The sequence below is a fragment of the Eulemur rufifrons genome, chromosome 1 (assembly GCF_041146395.1).
Source record: "Eulemur rufifrons isolate Redbay chromosome 1, OSU_ERuf_1, whole genome shotgun sequence".
Lineage (NCBI taxonomy): Eukaryota > Metazoa > Chordata > Mammalia > Primates > Lemuridae > Eulemur > Eulemur rufifrons.
Genome location: NC_090983.1, coordinates 10,193,323 through 10,217,038, shown reverse-complemented (window position 1 = coordinate 10,217,038; position 23,716 = coordinate 10,193,323). Strand labels below are relative to the sequence as shown.

The following is a 23,716-nucleotide window of genomic DNA, read 5'->3' as shown; positions in this document are numbered from 1 at the left end:
AGTTTATGTAGCTAAATCAGTGCCAAAGTGTTTGCTCTTAGTCATAGCAGAAGATTGTCTCAAATCACTCATGTAAACAAACACACCATTTTTAGATGCCAATTTGCTTTGGTCCTCCCTGCTCTCTCTTTGATGAATTCTGTACCATAATTCTATCAAATTAAATAATCTGTACAATTTCTTTTGAAAATCTCTCAGTACTACACAGATGATGCTATTTGGAGCTTGCTGAAAATGTGTAATGGTTAATCTGTGTGGGCAGCCGGGTTTGAGAAGTTTCAGGTGCGGTGGTGTCGATATAGGAGTGACTCAGTAATTGCAGGTCTACTGTTCCGATAGTCAAGCTGCAATTGATGTGCTGCTAGACAATAAAGAGCATTACACCAAGCGATGAGCTCAAACCATCGTCAGTGTTGTGCATGGAATCACAATCATACCACACCACTTAATTCTTCCCATTGTATCAGCAGGCTCTGACTCCAAAGGACTGAGTATACTTTCAAGTCCTTGCATGTTTTTGAGGATTCACATCAGGGTCCTCACAACCTTGGATGCGCGTGGGAAATTTAGCTGCTACAGGGTGCAAAAAGTTCAAGCCCCAGATGAGTGTAAGACAAGGAAACCAAGGTTAAAGATAAAACATTTGATGAAAGCAGCAGGAAGATGCGAACCTGAGAGACAGGGAAAGGGGGGCTGGTATCAAGCCAGTTTTGGAGAAATCTCAGAAAAGTCATCTCAGACAGGGTGTTTTAGAGTACAGAGGAAGGGAAGAGCAGAGAAAGCCACTTTGAAGCACTGGTGGGCAAGAGAAAGTGAGGCTGCTTGGACAGTTCTGCCTCCACGGTAAAGAAAGCAAGCTTCACAAATGTAAGAAGAATGAACAGGAAGGTAGCAGGGAAAGGGCCAGGGAAATGAATGGGCTACGATGAAACCATCTAAAGAGTCTCCTACAAAATGAGCATCATTTACAGTTGAAATCATGTTGCATAGCCCTTGTGATGAGCTCCTGGACAGCTCGAATTCCAAATGTTACCTGCTGCAGGTGCTCTGTGCTGCATTCATCCTTGTTCACATCCAGGTTCACAAAGCAGACCTGGGAAAGAGGACAAAAACAGTTAATTAAGGGAAAAACCCAACAGGCCTTTTAGAAGAAAGAAAGCAGGAATCAGTTTAGGGCAAATGATTTGAGAGTCCTATGCAGTTTAGATAGTTTGGCAAAGAAAGTCATTTTGCCTTTGGGCTTCTATGTAGATCTCTGACACCCTACTCAGCCTCCCACTGGTCCTAGCAATTGCCCTCTTCCTTCCATGGCCGAACACTAAAAAAAGTCTTGGAGTATTCGAGACAATGTAACAACAATATCTTTAGATTTATGAGGCGTTACTGAATCTCATGGAATAGGAAAAAAACTTCATAATGCTCTAAGCCTCTGTTTATATTGCAATGAGCATTCTCTCAATTTTTATCTTTATTCTTCTCACTTCCTGCTCCCTTTCTCTACCCACTTTTAATAAAGTGCCTAACAAGTGGATTTCTCTTTGCCTCATTGTTTTAGTTATTTTAATTTATTTAACCATGTTATATAATTGGCCTCTTGGTTAGCCATCTTAGATAAATGTCTGAAGAAGTTAGTCTAGAAACAATAGCTACATTATTAAATAATAATCTTGAACAACAATGAAAGAAGTGCATACAGTCATGAGCTGCATAATGCTGTTTTGGTCAACAATGAACCACATATACAACTATAGTTCCATAAGATTATAATACTGAATTTTTACTACACCATTTTTTTATGTCTAGATGTGTTTAGACAGACAAGTACTTACCATTGTGTTACAATTGCCTCCTGTATTCAGTACAGGAACATGCTGCACAGGTTTTTAGCCTAGGAGCAATAGGCTATACGATATAGATGTAGCGTAGGTGTGGCGTAGGCTATGCCATCTAGGTTTCTGTAAGTTCACTCTGTGACGTTCGTACAAGCACCTAATGACATAATTCTCAGAACACATATCCCTGTTGTTAAGTGGCCCCTGACTGTAATTTAAGTCCCAAACACATCACACAGACAGAAAACTACTATGGCCATTCAAATGGGGCAATGGAGAAGAAAACTTAAGAAAAAGTTTCAAAGAGGTAAGTTATGTTTTTGAAAGATAAAAAAGGCTTCTGGTGGGCAAGGGATGGGTTAGAGAGCATGAGTGATACTTCAAGGTGAGAAAGTGAACATACTATCAAGAAACAGGGAGTGAGAGAATCTGATTGCAAAGTAGACCTAGAGAAAGGGAAGTATTAGAAATAAGGTCGGCTGGGTGTGGTGGCTCACGCCTGTAATCCTAGCACTCTGGGAGGCCGAGGCGGGAGGATCGCTGGTGGTCAGGAGTTCGAGACCAGCCTGGGCAAGAGCGAGACCCCGTCTCTACTAAAAATAGAAAGAAATTAGCCGGACAACTAAAAATATATAGAAAAAAATTAGCCAGGCATGCGGGCACATGCCTGTAGTCCCAGCTACTCGGGAGACTGAGGCAGGAAGATTGCTTGAGCCCAGGAGTTTGAGGTTGTTGTGAGCTAGGCTGATGCCACGGCACTCTAGCCTGGGCAACAGAGTGAGACTCTGTCTCAAAAAAAGAAACAGAAAGAAGGTCTTGCTAGGTCTGTGTTAAGGAGATAATGTGAATGAGGTTTTATGTAATATTTTGCTAAAAATCATCCAAAGGTTTTTATTTCTAACTAGTTCATTTGATCATACAAAACTAGAACATTAATTATCTAGAGTTTAGTTAGAAGTTTGAACGTATTAGATGCTTGCAAACATATGGTGTTTTCTGATTTCAGTTACTGTTTGGGGTCATGGTTTCTCAGAGTCCATCCTTTTTCTTTTGAGGTTAAAAACCATACTTGAAAGATTTCATGAGAGGCTTTAAATGCTAAAATAGTTTATGCATTGCTGAAATGTAAGATCACTACTATTTTCTTCCCAGATAATGGGAGATTTCCTCAAGTCTCATGGGCTCATAGGATAATCCTTGCAGCACATGCCCGGGATGCAGCATCGGCTTGTTCAGGACAATTCGATGGGCACTGGGGAGCGGGAAGGGCATGAGAGGACCCACACTCTCATTCTCAGGTTCTTTTCCTCTTGCTTAATAAGATGGGGAGATAGGGAGGACCTGGACCTGAGTCCCTTTGCAGACAGTGCAAATGCAGCATAAATGGTAGATGGAGCTCAGAAGCAGTTCATGATCTAGAGCAGTTTGAGAATATTCATACAATAACTGAAACTTTGCCCTTGGAAAACTAGGTCAATATCCATTGGTACTGAGGGACTTTTTAATAACTTGCAGCTAGGACTGCAGTTATTGAATTGATGAGGTGATTTGCCATTCACCTTAAGGAAAGTCCCATTACCTTGCCCCTGGGCGTCAGACAGCTCTTATTATTCTGCATCACAGTGGGAGAGGGCAAAGCAGAGACCAGAGGCCGGAAGAAGGCATTTGTTAGAATGATTTGTCTGCCCGCCAATATTTTCTTTAGTTCTCTGAGGATGAACTCTCTTTTCATGCATTCTGGGCTACAATATGAAACTCTGCCTACATCTAGAGTTCATCCTACACATTTGCTAGCTGGGCCAAGACAGGAACAAAGCTAGACGCAAACCGACCACTTGCTCATACTTGACACACATATCTTTCTATATCTTGGTGGGAGAGGATGATCCAAGATTTTTGGAGGCCTGATGTGCATACAGTTTGGAGAGACCTTATTTAAGAAAAGGAATGACAAAATTAAAAATTCTAAATTAGATGTGAAGATGAAAATTTATTTATTTAGAAGGGAAACCGAAATCACAACAAAACTCAAATTTAAAAAGGCTGAAAATACCACAAACATTAAACCTTTGAGAAAAGGAATATTTTAACTAATCAACTGCCCAGAACACTTCCATAATACTTATTTTTTACATTTTGGCTCTATATTCTTTATCATCTCTTCATATGAGAGCAGTTTTGAATATTTTCTCTAGAGAAACTAGAAACAGAAGCCAGTCTTCCTCTACTATTGTTGATTGAATTTTTTCAACTTCCAAATTTTTATTGATAATATCTTATATGTTTTTCAGCTGATTGTCAAATTCAGTGGGAAACTATTATATAATTTCTTTCATACATGAGTTGCTATAGGCATACTCACTTTTTGAAGTATAGTTTTGTACTCTATAGATAAAAGGATTTGGATTGATTCTCTTTTGTGTGATTACCATAAAAAACCATGCATGGTGCTTTTCTAATTGTCAATGCTGTGTTGTCAAATGAATGCCTGCCAGGAGAGAACTTCTGGTTAACTAGGCATCAATTAGAACCCAATCTTGTATTTAAATTCTACGTGTCTTATGACTGGGAGGATTTTCCATAAACTAACTACTAGCATGTAAATCTTATTTTTTCTCCTCTACCCACATATAATATTTTTGGTATCAGGAACTGTAGGATATGCTCATGCGGTGGTATCCCCAACCTGACAACTTCGTGTCGCAATGTCTCGAGTTGCCACTCTCGATGGTAGAAGTATTCCTGGAAGTCATTCCTACGTGTGGATGGCTAGCAATCACTTAACTGTACATAAAAGTGACCTCAAGCCACATAAATATGTCTCATGTAAACACAACCCTGCTCAGTCTCCCTTGAGCCAGATCCCATAATAGCCACGCCAATGACTCTCAACATGAGGGCAGATAAGATGTAGTAGGAGTCTAAATGGGATGAGACAGTTGTAGTTAAAATATCCTACTTTCAAAATTTTTACAAAAGCATATAGCCATGTGAATACATTGCTAGCTCCTGTCTGAGGGCCTTGAGTGGTGGCCTGTGTACCTAAGAACCCTGAAACCTAAGTCTTGATAGTTTTGCTAATATCCACTTCTGGTGAAATGGTCCATGTAGCCTGATTGCTCCTGGCAAATTTTCAGTCTCTATGACCTTGGGCTGTTTACTTGAGATTTAGACATCCACTAATGTTGAACTCCAAGTAGAGAATATAGGACAAGCCTCTGGTGGGTATAGGTTAGGAAGTTTTGATGAGGAGACGAAGTTTTCTGTGTCTCCAAGGTGTGTGGTCTTGGTGCTGTGTGCTGAGAAGACAAACAATACAAGGCACTGCTCTTGCCCTCAGCAAGTTTTGATCTGTCTAGAGGCAGGATACATCTCTAAAAAAAATAATAATAAAAAATTATGGGCTGTGTGTGCTGGATAAGGGAGTTTGGAGAACTGGATCAATAATAGACGACATCTCAGAGAAGCCTGGATTTGAGATGAGCTTGAAGGGCAGGGGGGACACATTTAAAAGCAAAAAAGGGAAAATTGCACTAAAAATGAATGGGTGCTTTTCCCCAGATCAGCACCTGTTGATCAATGACCTGGTAAGAGGCTCTGCATTAAGTAGGAGGTGAGAAGGAAGCAGAGGCAGAGGAGTCTGAGGCAGGAGGTGCTTCCTAGAGGAACTCCAGGAGTGAGATGGAAGCTGGTGGGCAGAATGCCTTTCCTCTTACACAGCGAACACCGAGTATCATTCAGGAGACTTTTTGTCTAATGAGAACAAGAGCTGGATGAAAGAGGAAATTACAATTTTATGATACACTCTCTGTGCAGTCAGGGTTGAGAGAGGCCTGCCAGTTAGAATTAGATATTAATATTTCCCTCCCTATCAGTGAGTCTGCTCCATTATCACAGGAGGTTATGCAGGAAACTTATGGTAATGAGAAGTAAGGATAAAGGTTTTGTTTTAGAGGGGAGCAAGGAGGGTTAGGGTGAGTGTTATGTGTGACTAACTGAAAAAGCCGGGGAGATTCTGCTTTCTGGTTCTATGAGCTGGAGGGCACCCTGCAGGTGGGGAGGCTGGGGCTGTGCCCCCCACACCAGCCCGGGAAGGATAAAGCACAGACTGCGGCCCTGACCCTTCACCTCCGTCCGCAGTGATGCTACTTAGTTACCTGTAAAATGCCGGAGTGAACAAATCCAAATATGCCAAATGACCCAGGGAAGGATGTTTCTTAAAGCACGTGTGTTTATGTGGTCACCTTTTTTCTTGAACATACAAGTAGTCTATGTTCCTTCAGCTTTCACTAGATGTTGGTTCACATGGGCAGGCCCCGTTCCTCTCTGTACCCTCCCGGCTTAGCATGGTGCCAGGCATTTGTTAGATGCTCAATAAATTCTTCTTGGTAAATACATAGGAATAAATGAAGTGGCAGCACTTTCTCGGGTTGATAGTGTATAAGAGAGGGACACTAGGAATAACTATTTCCCTTATTTATGGGATGAATTCCACTGCAGTCGATAAACACAATTTTCTTCCAATACAGACATAAGGGACTATATGGGTAAGTTAGAGGAGAATTAACTGAGCTAATAATGCAGCTATTGACTCCTATTTAAAGCACTTAGATTGGCTGCTGCTTCTTGCAAGTAAGGATTTGCTAAAAAATAGAGAAAGACAAAATGTTGAGAGCCATAATTGGTAATAAAGCCACATAAAAGGTGTTAACGGTTTTCTTGGAATAGAAGCTCCTTTCTCTTCTCATAAAATACATTTGGTTTGTGTCTGCACATGTCCTTGTTTAGACCATCTGCAGACATCCTCAGCCAAAGCAGATGGAAACACAACATCATCCCAAGGGAGCACAAACGCTTCTTTTCTTACTTAACAAAGCTAATTTTGTGGTTGTACTCTAACTTTTATACTCCAATGCTGCTCTTCTATCATTATTATGGTTTTAAAATGAAATATTGTGGGAACAAATATGGAGAATATCATGCTACTTTATGATTTTGACTTTCATATAATCTAATAAAATATTCTTGAAAACTGTTTATACATAGCAAAAATGTAAATGTCTCTAGGCGATATGCTGGTTTCTCTGTTTAGTATGGGTTATTTAGTGAAGCAATCTCAATTATTTCTTTTATTTATAACTCTTTTCATAAATGAAGTTCCATGTAGGTATTTGTAAAAATAAAATTTTACTGTGATATTTTATTAGCTAGTGATATAAAATATATTTTTTGTGAAAAACTAATGTGAGAAAGAGGTTGATGTTAAAATCTAGTGAAACAAGACAGAATAGAGTAATTTTTAAATGGATTGTAATTCATAGCAACTTTTGTGAGGTAACTGTATTTGCTAAATAGCTGTATTTAGATAAGAATTAAGTCAGACAAAAATAGTACTATTATATCAGATAAAAAAGTTTGACTTTTTGAATTGAAAACATATAAAAAAACTGATGATGGTAACTGTCAGCATCCGACATGTATCGCATGTGGATAGCTTTATGTTTTCATGTGCTAATTTTAGTCAACATATTAGACTGTTCTGAGAGTCAAATGCAATCATCAAAAAATGTCATTGCATTATGCATCCACTAAGGGCCAATCACTATGCAAGAAGTTAGATGACAGCAGGGCTTTGAACCTAGAACGTGAGCCCTTTGACTTCCTCTGCTGGGAATGTTTTTTTTTTTTTTTTTGATTCCTGAAGTCAGCTAAAATTTTAAGGACATCATTCTTAAAGAGATCCCATTTAGAAAATATTAACCCAAAGCATGATGTCAAATTGCCTTTAAATTCCAGGCACTTGTGTGTTGGATATGATCAAATATATGCTTATAGTTTTTCTTAGAAGAAAACCAATTCCTTCTTTCAGCAGCTTCTAACAATGCAGCCATCTGGCCGTGTGGGATATGACAGGATCTCTTAATTTGGTGTTATCAAAATGCTGATCCACAAAGCTTCCAAAGAAAAAATTGTTTCCTTTCTTCCAAAAGACTTCTGTTAGATTCAAGACCCTGGACCAGAATTGTCTTCTAAAGAATATGGCATTTTTTGCTGATTAGTCCTTTAGGCTGATGATACTAAAATGGCAATTTTTTCATCAATGTTCTGCTACCATACTCTAGACATTCTGGAACACACCTGACCACATGAGAAAATACTGCATTTGTATCCAGTTTTTGCTTTGCAATGATTGCAGCAATCATGCAAAATGAAATATAAACTTTTACTTACACTTGAGACTGTCAAACTTCTCTGCTTTTTTTTTATTGCCAATATATTTTTAAAAATCTTAGAAATGTAGTTTTTTGGGGATAGTTATTCAAGCCATTTGTGATAAAAGGCACAGGAGAGGTATAGAAATTTCTAAAAGATGAGAGCTTTTTTAACTAAACATACATCAGCCAATTTTATTGCTAGCTTAAAAAATAAATTAAAAAACATAAGTATGCCACTCAAGATTTGTTTTGCCACAAACATTTTAAGATGTTTGCTGTCTTAAAAGCCATTCCTTTTGAAACAAGAGGGTATGTAATGTCTGATGTACATTTGCCAGATAAGTAACACATACTATTTATTTTAGATTTCCATTATAAGTATTTGTTATTAGCAAGTGTTTCCTTCTTGCAAGTAAGTCCTAGGTAAGTATTAATATTTGGACTAGATGAAAGCCAGAAACTCCATAGATCAATGCATTTCTATATTTCACCTGCTTGCAAAAATGTTCTCTGGGTCATACAAAAATAAAGTGATAACAGAAAATTACTATATTTTAAATACATAATACCATAAGATGTTTTCCTACATGCTTTTTTAGAACAAGCCTTTTTGTGATTGATGAGACTCTGGCAGTTTCTCCAGGGTAGCTATTCCCTGCTGTCCACCAGTCAGCAATCATTTGTTGAATTCCACTAAATGCCAATACGAGGCTGATCATGTGAGGACCTGTTCTCCAAGTTTAAGGAAAACCTGCTAGCCACTAATTTTTTCTCTGGGATCAATATAATTTTTACTTCTGAGGGTCTTCAGGAAGGTTGAATCAGGATTCTCCAAGTATTTGTTTATGAGAAGACAGTTCTGTTTTCCCTGACACCTTACAATCACTAAAGAGGGAATAATCTTGGCAGAGAGTCATTGTACAACGGATAGTCGTACAAATAGTTGCCGGATGAATCTGGATGGTGAGGGTGGAGCTGAGGGTGCTGGCCGGGGAAGGGAGCCTGCAGTGGCTGGCTCTGCTCCCAGCTCCCGCGCTGTCTTGGGGGAAGGAGACGGTAGCCAAGTTCAATGGCTTGTCAGTTGTCAGGGGACTAGTTGGGAGTCTTAAGGCTAAACAGCCACTGTGAGGACTACTCTGATTTCCTGAAAGAGGGAGAAGAAAATGCAAGTGGAAATTCAAGTGCCCAGAGTAGGAGAGAAAAGAAGTGAAAGAGAAAAAAAGAAAAAAAGGAAAAACAAAATCCCAGGCAAATAAACAACAAAACAACAGTAAGGTATAACGTTATGTACTGGCTTACTGCTGGAATGAACTGTATTCCAGGTTGGAAGACTAAGCTTACACTTTTGTTCTGCTTCAAATGGGCTTTACGACTATGAGCACTTAGCCCTCCTGTGTGGCACATCAAAATCACTTGGGCAGAATCCCTGCATTTGCATATTCCTGGGCTTTCCACCAGAGCTAGGCAATCAAAATCTCTTGGGTTAGGGCCTGAGGATATTTATTCATTTATTTTTTAATTACTTCTACTGCTATGTATATATTTTTTAAAGATAACTTTATTGAGATATAATTTACATACCATATGATATGCCCATTTAAAGTGTGTAACTCAATGGCTTTTAATATATTCATTGTTCCCAAAAGAAGCTGTACCCATTACCAGCCACTCTCCATTACTCCCCAGATACCTTCTCCCCAGCCCTAGGCAACCACTAATCTACTTTATATCTCTATAGATTTGCCAGTTCTGGACATTTCATGTAAATAGAATCATACTATATTTATATTTTTTGTGACTGAGATAGAATATTTATAAAGAACAGCTATTTCTGAGAATGTAAAATAACTAAAATCTGTCTCCTGGACCGTAACTACTTTTTCTGCCACCCAAGTTCTATTAATATGTATTTGGTATAAATATTTATTTCAGTTTAATCATGTAAACATTATTTACTGATGAAAACATTAAATGGCTTTTTTCTTTTTTTTTTTTTTTTTTTTTTTTTTTTTTTTTTTTTTAAATAGTTTTTTTTTTTTTTTGTTGAGACAGAGTCTCACTTTGTTGCCCAGGCTAGAGTGAGTGCCGTGGCGTCAGCTTAGCTCACAGCAACCTCAAACTCCTGGGCTCAAGCGATCCTACTGCCTCAGCCTCCCGAGTAGCTGGGACTACAGGCATGCGCCACTATGCCCGGCTAATTTTTTCTATATAGATTTTTTTAGGTGTCCATATAATGTCTTTCTATTTTTAGTAGAGACGGGGTCTCGCTCAGGCTGGTCTCGAACTCCTGACCTTGAGCAATCCACCCGCCTCGGCCTCCCAGAGTGCTAGGATTACAGGCGTGAGCCACCGCGCCCGGCCTAAATGGCTTTTTTCTAAGCCTTTTTACTTATGTATAAGTACAGAATGTTACTTTGTTTTTCAAGGCAATGGATCATTTAATTAATGACTTCCCTGTTGTTCCTGGAAGCGTTGATGACTTAATTCATCTAAATGCGCACCAGCGTTACGCACGCTGCCTATTATCGTGTGTCATAATACCAGCGAATGATTGCAAGAGACATGAAATAGATATTCAACTACATGTATGGAAGTACAAAAAGTTATAATCGACAACAGAAATGTAGACATGTTAAAAACAACAACCATTCCTTAATCGTCATTATTTAGTAAATTTCTAAATATTAATAGTGCTGTTTGAAGGGAACTTGTAGAGCTGGAGACAACGGATCCTTTATTATTAAGAGAAAAAAATACTGGATCAGAATAAGTAAATACCACTTTTTATATGCAGATCAACCAGTTGAATCCAATGTATAATTTCAATTTCTCAACATAATGTATGAAAGGTTATATGGGTTAGTTTTATTGTAAACATTTTAAAAGATTCGTTGACAATGCACTTTTCATTGATGTTGACAAGCTAATCAGTTAATTAACAAAAATCTTCCTCGGTATGATGAGGTAACCCATTTTTGACTATGATATGAAAAGAAAAGATGCTATAGACATGACATGAACAAAAATATTACATTTTAAAATTGTGTAGAATTTTGTGCTTTAACTCTTCCACTAGGCTTCCATTAAAGATTATTTCTTTTCACCTTTAAAGTAATAAAATGTCATAACCTCCAGTGGTTGCTTTCTTCCTTTTCTTAAAGTCCTATACATTTGCACAAAGAAAACATAAAAAAAATAGAAAGTCATGTTTGTAGTCTGAACAGCTCAATTATTTTAGAGTGGATGAAAGGCAATATAAACACTGTAAATCATGGGAATAAATGATAGTGAATCTAATTTTAACAGGCAAAAAACTTTATATACTAGACATCTAACCTGCATATCTCATATTTTTGACAACCAAAATGCTAAATAACTCCAAACTTTACCTCATGTATACTTGAGTAAGTATTTTGTGCATCTTTAATAATTAAGTGATGCTGCAATCCCGCTGACATAAATAAAATGTATGAAAAATAAAAACTCAAAACGATTACTAAATGCACATTTGAGTGATTCTACACAGGGAAGTGGAGTCAGATTAGAGGATTTTGTCCTTGAATCTAGCTGCAAAGAGAGGAAAGGTCCTTCTCTTTTTTTGAATAGAACTATCCAGATTGACTATTGATAAAAGGCATCAGAAAGTGGTGCGCTGTTCCCCTAGGACTCCCAGAACCACTCTATTAGGCCTGTTCTAGGTTTGTATATGAAGCCATCAGCCCAAGACATCATCCGAATTATGGTTCTTATGTTAATAGATTGGATTCACAGGACCTGTTAGAGACTCATTAATTTAAATTTTCTAACAGACTGGCAAATGTTGAAAAGTAATCTCCTTTTTAAATAAATGACCGTTGAATTCAAACTTTTGAAAAATGGAATTTTTAGGTCCGTAGTTTCCACATAAATAGATAAAACATTTAGAGGAAAAAAAAAAGACAAAAGAAAATCTGAGAGGGAACATCTATTACAGTGAAAAGGATAACAACTAATTCTTCCTATTTGTTTCCTTAGACAATGATTCTAATTAATGACTACAATGGAAGCTGGAGGACATTATGCTAGGTGAAATAAGCCAGACACAGTAAGATAAATACTGTACGATCTCACTTACTCGTCGGATCTAAAAACATTGAACTCAGAAGCAGACAGTCGAACTGGGATTGCCAGAGGCTGGGTGGAGAAAATTGGGAAATGTTGGTGAAAGGGCACAAGCTCAGTTTTAAGTTGGATAAATTCTGGAAAGCTAATATGCAGCACAGTGACTATAGTTAATAGCACTCTATTATTTACTTGAACTTTGGTGAGAGAACAGATTTTAAGTGTCCTCACCCCCCACCAAACAGACAAATGGTAATTGTGAATTGTGATGGATATGTTAGTGAATTTGTAGTAATCAGTACACAATGCATACATATATCAAATAATCAGGTGTATACCTTGAATATTTATAATTTATATTTGTCCATTAAATATTTTTACATAATTTAAAAATTAAAAAAAATCTAAGACTTTTTGCATGATGAATACTCTCGGGTTGCTTTTTTTTTTTGTCTCTGTGGGTAAATATGATATATATCCGGATTTCTGAAATTTTTGTACACTTTACTCTCTTAAACTTCATTTGGGCAATGACTTTTGGGAAAATGACCTTCACGATGCAGGTTGTAGTTTGTTAGCTCAGGCTTGTTAACAAATCATGGCAAATAAATTTCGCGCTTGAACTCCAGTTGTGGAATCAAGTGTTCAAAATAGATAGGAAATTCAGAAACTTGCCAAACAGTTTATATTCTCCAACACTACCAAATATCATATACAGCCACAGGGGAGGGAGCTGTTTTTTGCTTTTGTGAAGTTTCATATTTCAGCATTTCTGACTTTACTCATTGAAGCACCCATTAATCTGACCTCATCATTTACAGAAATGAAAAAAGAAGAATTCTTTGTAATACCATTATATTTTTCTGTCTGAGATTTAAAATTCCAGGTTCCACTGTGAACTGTCTACGTGTAGCCTTTGGAAAAGGCTCAGAAAGAAGCCCCTCCCTGTGCAGGGAGAGACGGCACTGTCTGGGCAAGGCCAACTGAACGGTGAAGTGCATCCTTCTGTCAATCCGAAACCTCATCATCGCTCCACATCTGTTGCCAGCTAACACTTTCCCACTTGAAAGGAAAGCACAGTAAGGCATAAAAAATATTCTTGAGCTTCAGATAGCTCTTGCCAAATACATTTTTATTTCACTATGAGTACGTGAATAAGATAACAAACAAAAGTGGAATAACTCTCCAAAATATAAGTGCGAATATATACAGGAAAACGTGTTTCTAATGTTTTTTATTTTAATATAGAGTCACAAAATTTTAGAGCAAAAAGTGACTTTAAAAATCATCTGATGCTGATTTTCCTGAGTTCTACACAGATTCTAGTTATCAGCCCTTTATCGGATGCGTAGCATGAGAATATTTTCTCCCATTCTGTAGGTTGTCTGTTTGCTCTTGTGATAGTTTCCTTGGCTATGCAGAAGCTTTTTAATTTGATCAGGCCCCATTTATTTATTTTTGTTGTTGCTGTGATTGCCTTTGGGGTCTTCCTCATAAATTCTTTCCCTAGGCCATTGTTTATATTTAGGAGTGATGAACAGATTAGAAGCCCCTGAGTGGTGCTTGGTAAGTACTGGGTTTCTCCGCAGGTCCATTAGAAGGGACCCCGCCATATTCTTGGAAGACTTGACACTATCACTGTGCATAGCATACCAGTCTGCTCAGGCTGCCATAGCAAACTACCCTAGACTAGGTGGCTTAAACTATAGAAATTTATTTTCTCTTAATTCTGGAGCCTAGACATCCTAGGTCAGAGTGCCTGATGATTTGATTCCTGCCAAGGGCTCTCTTTCTGACTTGTAGGTGGCTACCATCTCACCACGTCCTCACGTGGTGGAGAGAGAGCTCAGGTGGTGTCTCTTTCTTATTCTTTCCTTTTTTTTTTTTTTTTAAATAAGGACACCAGCCCTATAAAATTAGAGTCCTACCCTTACGGCTCATTTAACCTTTGAAACTTCCTGACCGGCTCTATCTCCAAATATGGTCACATTGAAACTTAGGGTTTCAACATATTAATTTTGTAGAAATACATTCAGTCTATAACAAATAGGTTGCAGTCCCTGCAACCAATCTATTTCTCCAGAGATAAAGTCTTCGATTTATTGCTTGGGATATGGTATTAAAAATCTGGCTATCAACGTTCTTGGATCTTAGGAGTATGAGGGTCTTATGCGTATAGATTTTCACTTAAACTCATTTTTCAGTACTATAATTATCCTCTACCTTTGTCTGGAGCCTGACTAGTGTTACTATGGAATACGCCTTGAGTTCCATTGATTTATTGAAAAACCGTGGGTTGAGTGCCTACTACGCACCAGTTACTGTGTCAGATGCTAGAGGTGCAGCAATGAACAAAAACCTTTTGCTGAGATGGTGGCCTCTTACGTAGGATCAGAGAGGGGGTTTAGAGTTCTAATTCTTCCTTGAATAGACTTACAATGAACACCCCCATTTCAGCCTCCTGCTTAACTTCCTTCACTATGTTTGACATCTATTTTTAATTATGAATAACTTCCTGGATTTTGAGATGTGAATTGACTTGGCATTCCCCACTGAAGTCTTTTAGTATTCAGTGTTCTGCTACAATCTGTTTGATTTTCATTTTCTGAAAAATTGACATCTCTCATCTATTGTTCCATTTTCTTTGTCCTTTTTGTTCTACTTTAAGTTTGATTTCAAAAGAGAACAGGGAGAAGTCATGTATTTAATCATCTGTACGTAATGGAACACCTTAACATTTCTTCCCATCAAAGACAAGATTTCTTCAGAATGGAATTTTGGTGCCAGCTATTATGCTAATAATTTTTCTTCATTTATTGCCTTGGCAGTGATGGGGAAGAGGAATACAAAGGAAATAATTTGATATAGGCAGTAGAAGTGGCCAAGGGAATAGAATGGAAGGAGGAAACAGGCACTTCAGAGACAGCCTGGAGGGGATCGATGACGACATGGATGTGAGGGAGGGATGAATGATGGAAGAGAATGTACGGGATTTTTTTAAGCCAGCGTTATTCAAATAATATTTCATTCCAGGTAAAACACATTTGAAGGTGAGGGCAGGGTGTTTTCTTCAGTGGGAGAAAGCAGGAAACTGATAAAGGAAGAGCAAAATTCAGGAAATTGTAGGGATTAGGCAGAAGACATTGCAATGGGTTGAAGAGCTGTTGGGAGAAAGTAGTGTCAAGTGTAGAGAGGGGAGGAGTCTGGCAATAAATCACTTAATCGTAGACTGTTGAGACCAGGTAAACTTAGGGATTAAATATTAATAATTTAGCTGTTCTCAACTGGGCAATGGAAGGGAGGAGGTATCAGAATTCCCTAGGGAGATTCATAAAATATACACATTTGATTTCACACCATCCTCCACAATCAAAATTAAGCCTATTTATTTACTAAAGTGACTCAGTCAATGGGGAGGGAGAAATAAAGAAAATGAGAAAGAGGGGATGAATGGTAGAGTAGTAAGAGTAAGAGAAAATGAACACATTAAATGGAAAATGAGACAAAATGATAGTATGAGCATGAGATGTCAAGTATTTAATGCAATGCCACCTGCCTGCTTCTGGGATTACCCCCACCCCACTGGGAAGTCCATTCCAAGCCTGTGGTTCATGCCATCACTTCTCTTACATCTGGAAGGGGAGCCTCAAGGAACAAGGTGGCTGGCAGGGGAGACTCTAAAAACTTACTGCTGCTTCTGATGGCACAGTAAAGATTCCTACTCCCCCTGCATCTGCCATGACTACAGAAAGGATTGGTAGTGGTGACAGCGGAACCTCAACTGAGAGTTCCAGCTCAGAGGCTAGGAGGAGCTGGGACACCCTTTCTTAGCAAGTGCTATTGCATGCGGATGACAGCTGGCGGCACTGGGATTTCCAGTGGTGGGAGCTGAGGTTGCCACCTGAAATCTACTGCTCCAATGAAAGCTGTGCTTTATGGCAAATCTCCTCCTGCAAATGCCAACAGCAATATTTAAGAGCTTACTTACTATAAATCTTCAAGACCCCAGGATTCTAAATTGCTACTTCAGTTTCACTCGATATATTGCTGCTAGTGTCTGCAACAGTCCAGGGACCCTGGGAGTGAGAAACTGCCAATGTTAGTTTGATGAGACAGTTCTGATGCTGCTCTCAGGTTGGATTTTTATGGTGTGTGCAATAGATCCCCCCATTCCATCTTCACTGATAGGCAGAAGCTAAGAAGTGGCCGTGCAAATATTCCCTCTCACCTTTCAGACCTCCTCTTAACTGCTACCACCTCACAGTAACCTTTCCCAACCACCCTGCTATTGTTGTCTCTTATAGCACCTTGCACCTGTCCTTCATAGCAGTTATCACAATTTACATAAACTTAGTTTATTTCCTGTTTTTTCCTCACCTAGAAGGTAGACTCAAAGAGAAGGTCATGGTCTATCCCTGGTACCCAGCTTCTATCAAAGTCATGGCACAGCAGGTGATGAGTACATAACTGCTAAATGATTGAGGAATGACCGGGTCATTGATGGACATATGGAGATACTGAAGTGACCAGGTCAAATGTCCCACTTTGGTGAAAGTCTGTGTTGTTTTATTTTCTAAAATGTTTAATTTTTAATTATGAAGGGTACGTAATAGTTGTATATATTTATAGGGTACATGTGATGTTTTGATACAGGCATATAATGTATATTAATCAAGTCGGGGTAATGGGAGTATCTATCACCTTAGGCATTTATCATTTCTTTGTGTTAGGGATATTCTAATTCCACTCTTTAAGTTATTTGAAAGTATACCCTAATTTCTTATTGATTATAGTCTCTTTGTAGTGATACCAAATATTGCTCGTTCTATCTACTGTGTCCTTTTAGACCATCCCTTCCCGCCCAGTTTGGTTGGCAGAAATGTTACAATGAATCCTGGCATAACGTGGTGATCCCTGCTTTCCCTAGGCACTGAGCTTGCAATTCTCATCTTTTTTGACTTGAGAGCTCCTTAAAAGTTTCTTTTTCAGTTTAAAACTGAACAAGAGAATAAAGTAAATAAGCCAGAAAATTTACTTTGCTCCCCAGGAAGTATTATGTAATATATGAGCATGAGCCAGAGAAAATCATATTTTCACAGGGAGGAAATAAAGTCAATAAAAGTTTGCTTATAGAGTATTGACAAATGTGCTTTTAAACCAATTATCAGACAGCTTTGAAGTACGAGTGGACAGAATCGCCTTTCCTCTCCTTGTGGCTGGTATTGGAAAGGCCTTTTTTCCTTTGAATGGCTGCATGTGTGTATATTCGTGCATATTTTAAGGTGGGTTGGCCTACCAGTGTAGCAGCTCGTGAGAGCAGCTTGGATGGCCCCCAGGGTTGAGAAAGAAATAAAATCACGAACTATCCGTGCTCAAAAAGGCACATCTGACTTGTTCAGTGGACTGAGAAAGTTGCATTGAATATCTGCACCTGACAACTTAGGCCTGTGCTCTCAAATGCCACTGCACAATTGGGAAGGCAGGCAAGACTGAGAAAAGAAACTGGTTTGACTTTATCTCCTGCTTCTTTCTTTAAAGTCCTCTTATATACTACGAATGAAGAAAATGTTCTGATAGTATCTGTTAGTATTCTATAATATCATAAGAGAATATATTATGAAAATAATATGCTATAAATCATGCTTTAGGTAATGAATATTAAAGAGTTTTTTGTGTTCATATAACTCTCACCTATTATGAACTCAAAATATCTCTACATGCTATCATTGAACTGACAATATTTTTATTGAGGGTAGTAGGCAGTAAAATCCTCAAACGCTCAAGCAGAATGCAAGCAAACTCATTTCTTTCAAACTCTATCCTTTCCTAGTGTTCTTTATTTCTACATGATTGTCTGAAGTTCAAAACTTATAATTTGTTTTATTCATAACTTGAGGAAATATTTGAATGCCCAGTGAGTAATAACTGTGAAATCACAAGTGCAAGGGGCAGTCCCTGGCCTTCAAAGAGTGTGTGCCAGATGACACTGAACTGATAAAAGAGGAGAGAGAAGTTTGAGCAAAGATTTGGAGGTCTCAGAGGCAAGGCGGGGGCGCATGGGGGACAAGTGCAAGGCGGTGAGGAAGGGAGAGGGTTCCAGGTAGGGAGCAAGTAGCCTTTGCCAAGGCTTTGTGACCAGAGGGAGCACGATGCTGAAAGGAAGAGCAGTCAGAGTGTGACGAGTGAGCAGAAGAATGGTGGATGTTGAAGCCAGAGGGCTGAGCAGGTTTCAGATTATGCTGGGCCTTGTAGGTAACTGTAAAGACCTCATCTTCATCCTGAACACAGTGGGGAGCCAAAGGGAAGAAAGACCCCAGACTGGGGGAGGTTGACATGATGATGTGGGCAGTTTCTGTAGCCTGCACTCTACTCCCCTCCCCAGCCCCGACATCCCATTAATAATTAGTCTCATTTAGTCTCCGTTCCTTGTATACCTACAGAGTTGCTGAGTTGCCGAGTTACGGGCTTACATTTCACTTTTGTTCCTGCAGATTGTCTGATTCAGAACCTCATTCCCTGTGACCAGGAGCAAAAGCCTCCAATTGATGTCCTCAACTCCGGCTCCCACATTCCAGTCCATTATGCACCCTGCTCCTCCCAGAATAACAAACTTCTATTTTTTCCTAATGTCTAGGGAAATCTTAGCAAAGGGTGTGAGTCATTCCATGTGCTAACTGCCTCTGGTACATTATCTCACTGTACATATATTATGTTACACTTTGTAGCCTTTAACTCTCACACGCATTATACCATTACACACACATTAGACCACACATTATGCCATTTAATCTTCATCACCCCCAGTTAAGATAGGAATCATCATTTCACTGTGCTATGATTGTGAACCCTACACCTTAAACTCTGGCCAAACCTGACCAACAGTGTTTCCTGAACGTGCCCAGTGGGTTCTTTCCTCTGCACCTCTGCTCACATCGTTAGTGCTGCTGATGGCACCTGTTGCCTGTGCCCACTCCCCACCCCCCAATCAGAACATCATTCAGTCTTTAACTAATGTGCTGACTCCTTCAATGCCGACCCTCATAGATCTCCTAGTGTTCTGTGTTCCCCTTAGCATTTGTTAATAAGAGCTGTTAGGTAGCCTTATAATATTTACATAGTAATAAATAAAAAAGCCTTTTTTTAGTAGTTTATAAGTTCCCAAATAGGAGAATTTGCTCATTCCCTTTACAATTTTTTTTAATTGTAAATTTACACAGAGTAAAAGCTCACTGTGTTTGGTGAACAGTTCTATGAGGTTTGTTTGATGCATGTGTAGATTCTTGTAACCACCACAGGATACAGAACAGTACAAACACTCCAAAGAATTTTCCGGTACTGGCCCTTTATAGGCAAACCCTCTCCCCACCCCTAACCCCAGCAATCACTGATCTGTTCTCTGTTTGTGTGTTTTTGCCTTTTCTAGAATGGCCTATGCGTGGAATTGTATGGTATGTAACCATTTAAGACTGGGTTCTTGCACTCAGCAAAATGCATTTGCGATGTATCCATGTTGTGTATCAATTGTTTGTTCCCCTTTAATGCTATGTAGTATCCCATTGTACGGATGTACCATGGTTTGTATATCCATTCACTCATTCATCTAGTCACTGTGCACAGGTTTTTGTATGACTATAAGCTTTCATTCCACTTGGGTGAATATCTAGGAGTGGGGTTACTGGGTTGTGTGATAAATACATGTTTAACTTCTAAGAAGTTGCAAACTATTTACCAGAATGGCTATAACACTTTTCATTCCCTGATTATTCACTTTGTAATTTTCTTCATGTACTTGTAAAAAAAGCTCTCCACAGACGTTTTCTAAATCGATTTCTACAAATGGTGAGGCTGAGCTGCAGTCTTGGTCTTGTAGAGGAAACTGCACGTGCCAGCTAAATATGCCAGCCGGTGACTACAGATGCTGATATAATAGGAGAGAGAGAGAAAGATAATTTTTTTCCTGAAAAATAGAATCTTAAGGTAGACCAGGAAATATGTGTTTATTATTTGCTACCTTATCCCCCTATTCTTGTTTTAGGTGATGTGAAACTTAAAATACAGCAAAAACCATTCATTCAATGCCACTGTATGGAATTTATGGTAAATTTTATCTTATCAGAATAGACTAACGTTTAGCACAAGTACAGAGGGCACTCTACTAGGTGTTATGTGAGATATAAAGATGTAGAGCACAGGATCTTTTCCTTCAGTGAGTGTGGTTGGCGTGTCTTACTGCCATCTGTGTTGATAATTATATTAACAGCAACAGCAGTAAAAAGCTTTACAATTTATTGAGGTCTGTGCTGAGTGCTTGCATGTACCTTAGCTCACTTAATCCTCAGAGCAACCAGATAAGCTTGGCACTGACACCGTACTTAGATATAGATGAGAATATTGAGGGGCAGAGAAATTAATTAATTCCCCAGGGTCACAAAGTCTATGAGCAAGAGAATTAAAAACCTGAAGACAATTCTGATGCTATAGTCTGTTCTTTTAATCACTACATCACCATGCCTACCCTACGAGAAAGAGCTCAAAAAGGAAACGAACAGAATAAATAGGACTGAAGGGATGTGTCTAAATTTTCATAAAGATCAAAAGCTTTTAAGGACATAGCCACACTCCTTGTTTGTGTAGAATAGACTGAATACATTCTTGGGCCTCTTATTCAATATAGAATTCATGGTCCCTGTCTGATAAACTAATTAATGGAAAATTATTAAACATAAATTAAGACCAAAGAAATCAACATTTCTTTTCACTCATTCAGGAAAGTAATTCATTCCTGGTTTGCTAAAATTGTGTATCAGTGACCAAACTCATTTTTATATTTAAAAAGAATAATCCCGAGGCCTTTTGTTTTTACCTGATTGCATTAATTAAATAATGAAAGAATCATTACTTAGAAATGTGAAAATAAAAATGTTCGTTGGGTTTAAAGTGGACCAACACATTTTGCTGAGTGGTAGAACCGTCTTAAAAGGCCACAATGTTTTTAATCTGATTAAGAATTGGATACATTCTTAGCATTTCTTTGTAGTAGCCAAACAAGGGTGCTTTTTTTTTCTTTTTAACCATGACAGTGATAGGAATGTGATATTTACTTCCATGACTTTGACATATTTGCAGTCATATTCATGATGGTTGTTGAGGATCCTTCACTACAACAGGCATCTAACGTTGGGCTCAATTGGTGTCTTGAAGACGGCCACCAGGAGCCCAGAAGGAGGGGCAGAGCTGGGGAGAGCCATTGCCCAGGAAGACAGGAGGACGTGGGGTTTTTCTTGGGGAGAAGAAAACTTCAGAAGTTTGATGGGTAATCAAGAGAAGACCGTGGAAGGAAGAGACCTTATCAAGAGCAGCATAAAAGGGGAAAGCAGTAGCTTCATCTCTAAGAGGAGAACACAGGCTGAAGCTGGTGACAAGGGCTCCTTGAATCACCCAGCATTTGGGGCAGACGTTGAAACTTTTAAGGCACTTGAAATACTCCATTTTCACATGTGTGCTTCCAATGTAACAGATGTGGATTTTCCTTTCTTAATGTTAAACCTTCTCCATAACATAACATAATAATAGGGAATCACAGGAGCAGGTGAGCTCTACTGGTTCAAGATATGTGTACCTAAGGGACAGCAGGATCAGGGATAAGAACAGAAGCCAGTTAGCATTATTATTTTTCATTATTGTCATTATTATCACTGGTTAGACTCTCAGTTTTACTCATTACTTGGTAAATAAGAGTTTACAATATGAGACTCAAATAAGGAAATTGCTTGGCAATGGTAATAGCTGCAATATTTGGGCTGAGGTATTTATGCTCTGATTACTCAAGAAATGATTTTTTTTTTGGGTGGTGTGGGAGAAATAGCATCAGCTGTGGCCACAACAACAACAACAACAAAACCCCACAGAAAATAAAAACAAAAACTATTTTCATTGATAAACTAACAGATCTTCTAGTGACTGAATCTAGACTCCACCTTTATTAGCCTGTGAGATAAGGAATATCACCCAGTTCCTTTCAGAGGTTACAAATGGGCGTTCTCAGGTTGAATTTAGCAACTATACAGTCTGGAAAATGTTTAGTGAGGAATAGGGAATGTTTTAAGTGAAATCAAGGTAACAATAAACAAGTGGGTGATTTCACATAAAGAAATCTGGATTTCTGGCCTCTTAAAAAAACAAACCCTGGGGACAATGAGCCTACATTTCTTCAGGGCAGACGTTTCCCGGACCTCTTTCCATGTGGCATGAGCCTCCCTGTTCCCCACAGTCTCAGCCACTTCCTAGTGTACCCTGGATACTGTGATCTCATGGAAAATGCCTGTTGTCATTGTTTTTGCACAGCAATTTATGTTAATAATAACACATGTCTCTGTACCATGTTTCTATTAAAAATGAAAAAAATAAAAATGCCAAGACTATGAGTTTTTTAAAAAATGGTAGAGAGCCTGTTTCTTTGTGAAAGTGAGTACTAGCTCTACCTGTTTAATATGCAAAGTGCATCTGTATTTAAAAGAAACAACATAAAATCATAAAATAATATTACAAAACAATCCATCATAAAGAACTATACAGGTATAAAGAAAAGATGCATGATGAAACAATTGGTGATCTGTAAAAAAAAAAAAAGGAATGAAATTTTAAAAGCATTTGTTTTGGATGTGAGTAAAATAATTTCTTTTGTGAAATTAGTTATGCTTCAGGGAAAATAACTTGCTTGGGCAATTGCTTTTTACAGATGGTAGGTTTATTTAATAAAGCCTGTTGACTACAGCAGAAATATGTGTTCTGAACAGAAACAAGCTTTTATAAATAAAATTATAGCAGGGAATACTGTTGCTTGGCATGTTAAGCTATTGGTGAGATTTTATTATTTATGATTTTATTACATGGAAAATCATTTGCGGCATCTGCTGAAAGCACAGATTGATTTCTCTCTCTTGCTCTCTCTGTCTGTCTAGTTGTGCCCAATTAACTATTTAACTGTATTTTTTCTTGGTGTTGATGCCAATTTTTATTTAACCTAGGAACTTTTGGATATAGCACCTCTGATCACATATGTCATGAAATGACTTATTTTGTATATTGAGAGAGGCTCAATATCTTATTTCAGACTGGTCAAAATTAGTAAGAGGTGGTGTCCCTGCTATAGTTGGAGTTAAAATCAGATTTACTATGAAACTAACATATACAGTGACAATGATTTGCAAGAATGTAGAATTTTAGTTCCTATATTACATTATCAACTAGTTTTTGTTTTTGTATTTTTTTGGTTAAAAAGTTATAACTGGACAATAGTATGAACATAGCAATTAATTCCATGAACTCAATATGCTCCTATAGCTTTCATCTAAGTAATATTGCTGGATGAACTGAGGAGCACTACAGAGTTTAGGTGGCTTTGTTATGATGAAGTGCTGAAGAGAGTTTTAACTGTTGAAAGACATTACTTATTCATGCATCCATGGTTGCAAAGATTGCATTAAAGATTTGACTACTTTAATTGCCAGTATAACTGGTCTAACCATTGAATAGTTATAGGAATGCATTATTTCCTTTGTCCATTCA

General features: G+C 38.3%; 1 protein-coding gene across 1 annotated transcript in view; it reads right to left on the bottom strand.

The window, feature by feature from the left end:
* SPHKAP (SPHK1 interactor, AKAP domain containing) overlaps positions 1-23,716 on the bottom strand; it is a 102,185-nt gene that overhangs the window by 31,377 nt on the left and 47,092 nt on the right. The window contains exon 3 of the mRNA XM_069474064.1: positions 1,034-1,093. Within this exon, the coding sequence (XP_069330165.1) occupies positions 1,034-1,093 (60 nt within the window). The remainder of the gene's footprint in view (positions 1-1,033; positions 1,094-23,716) is intronic.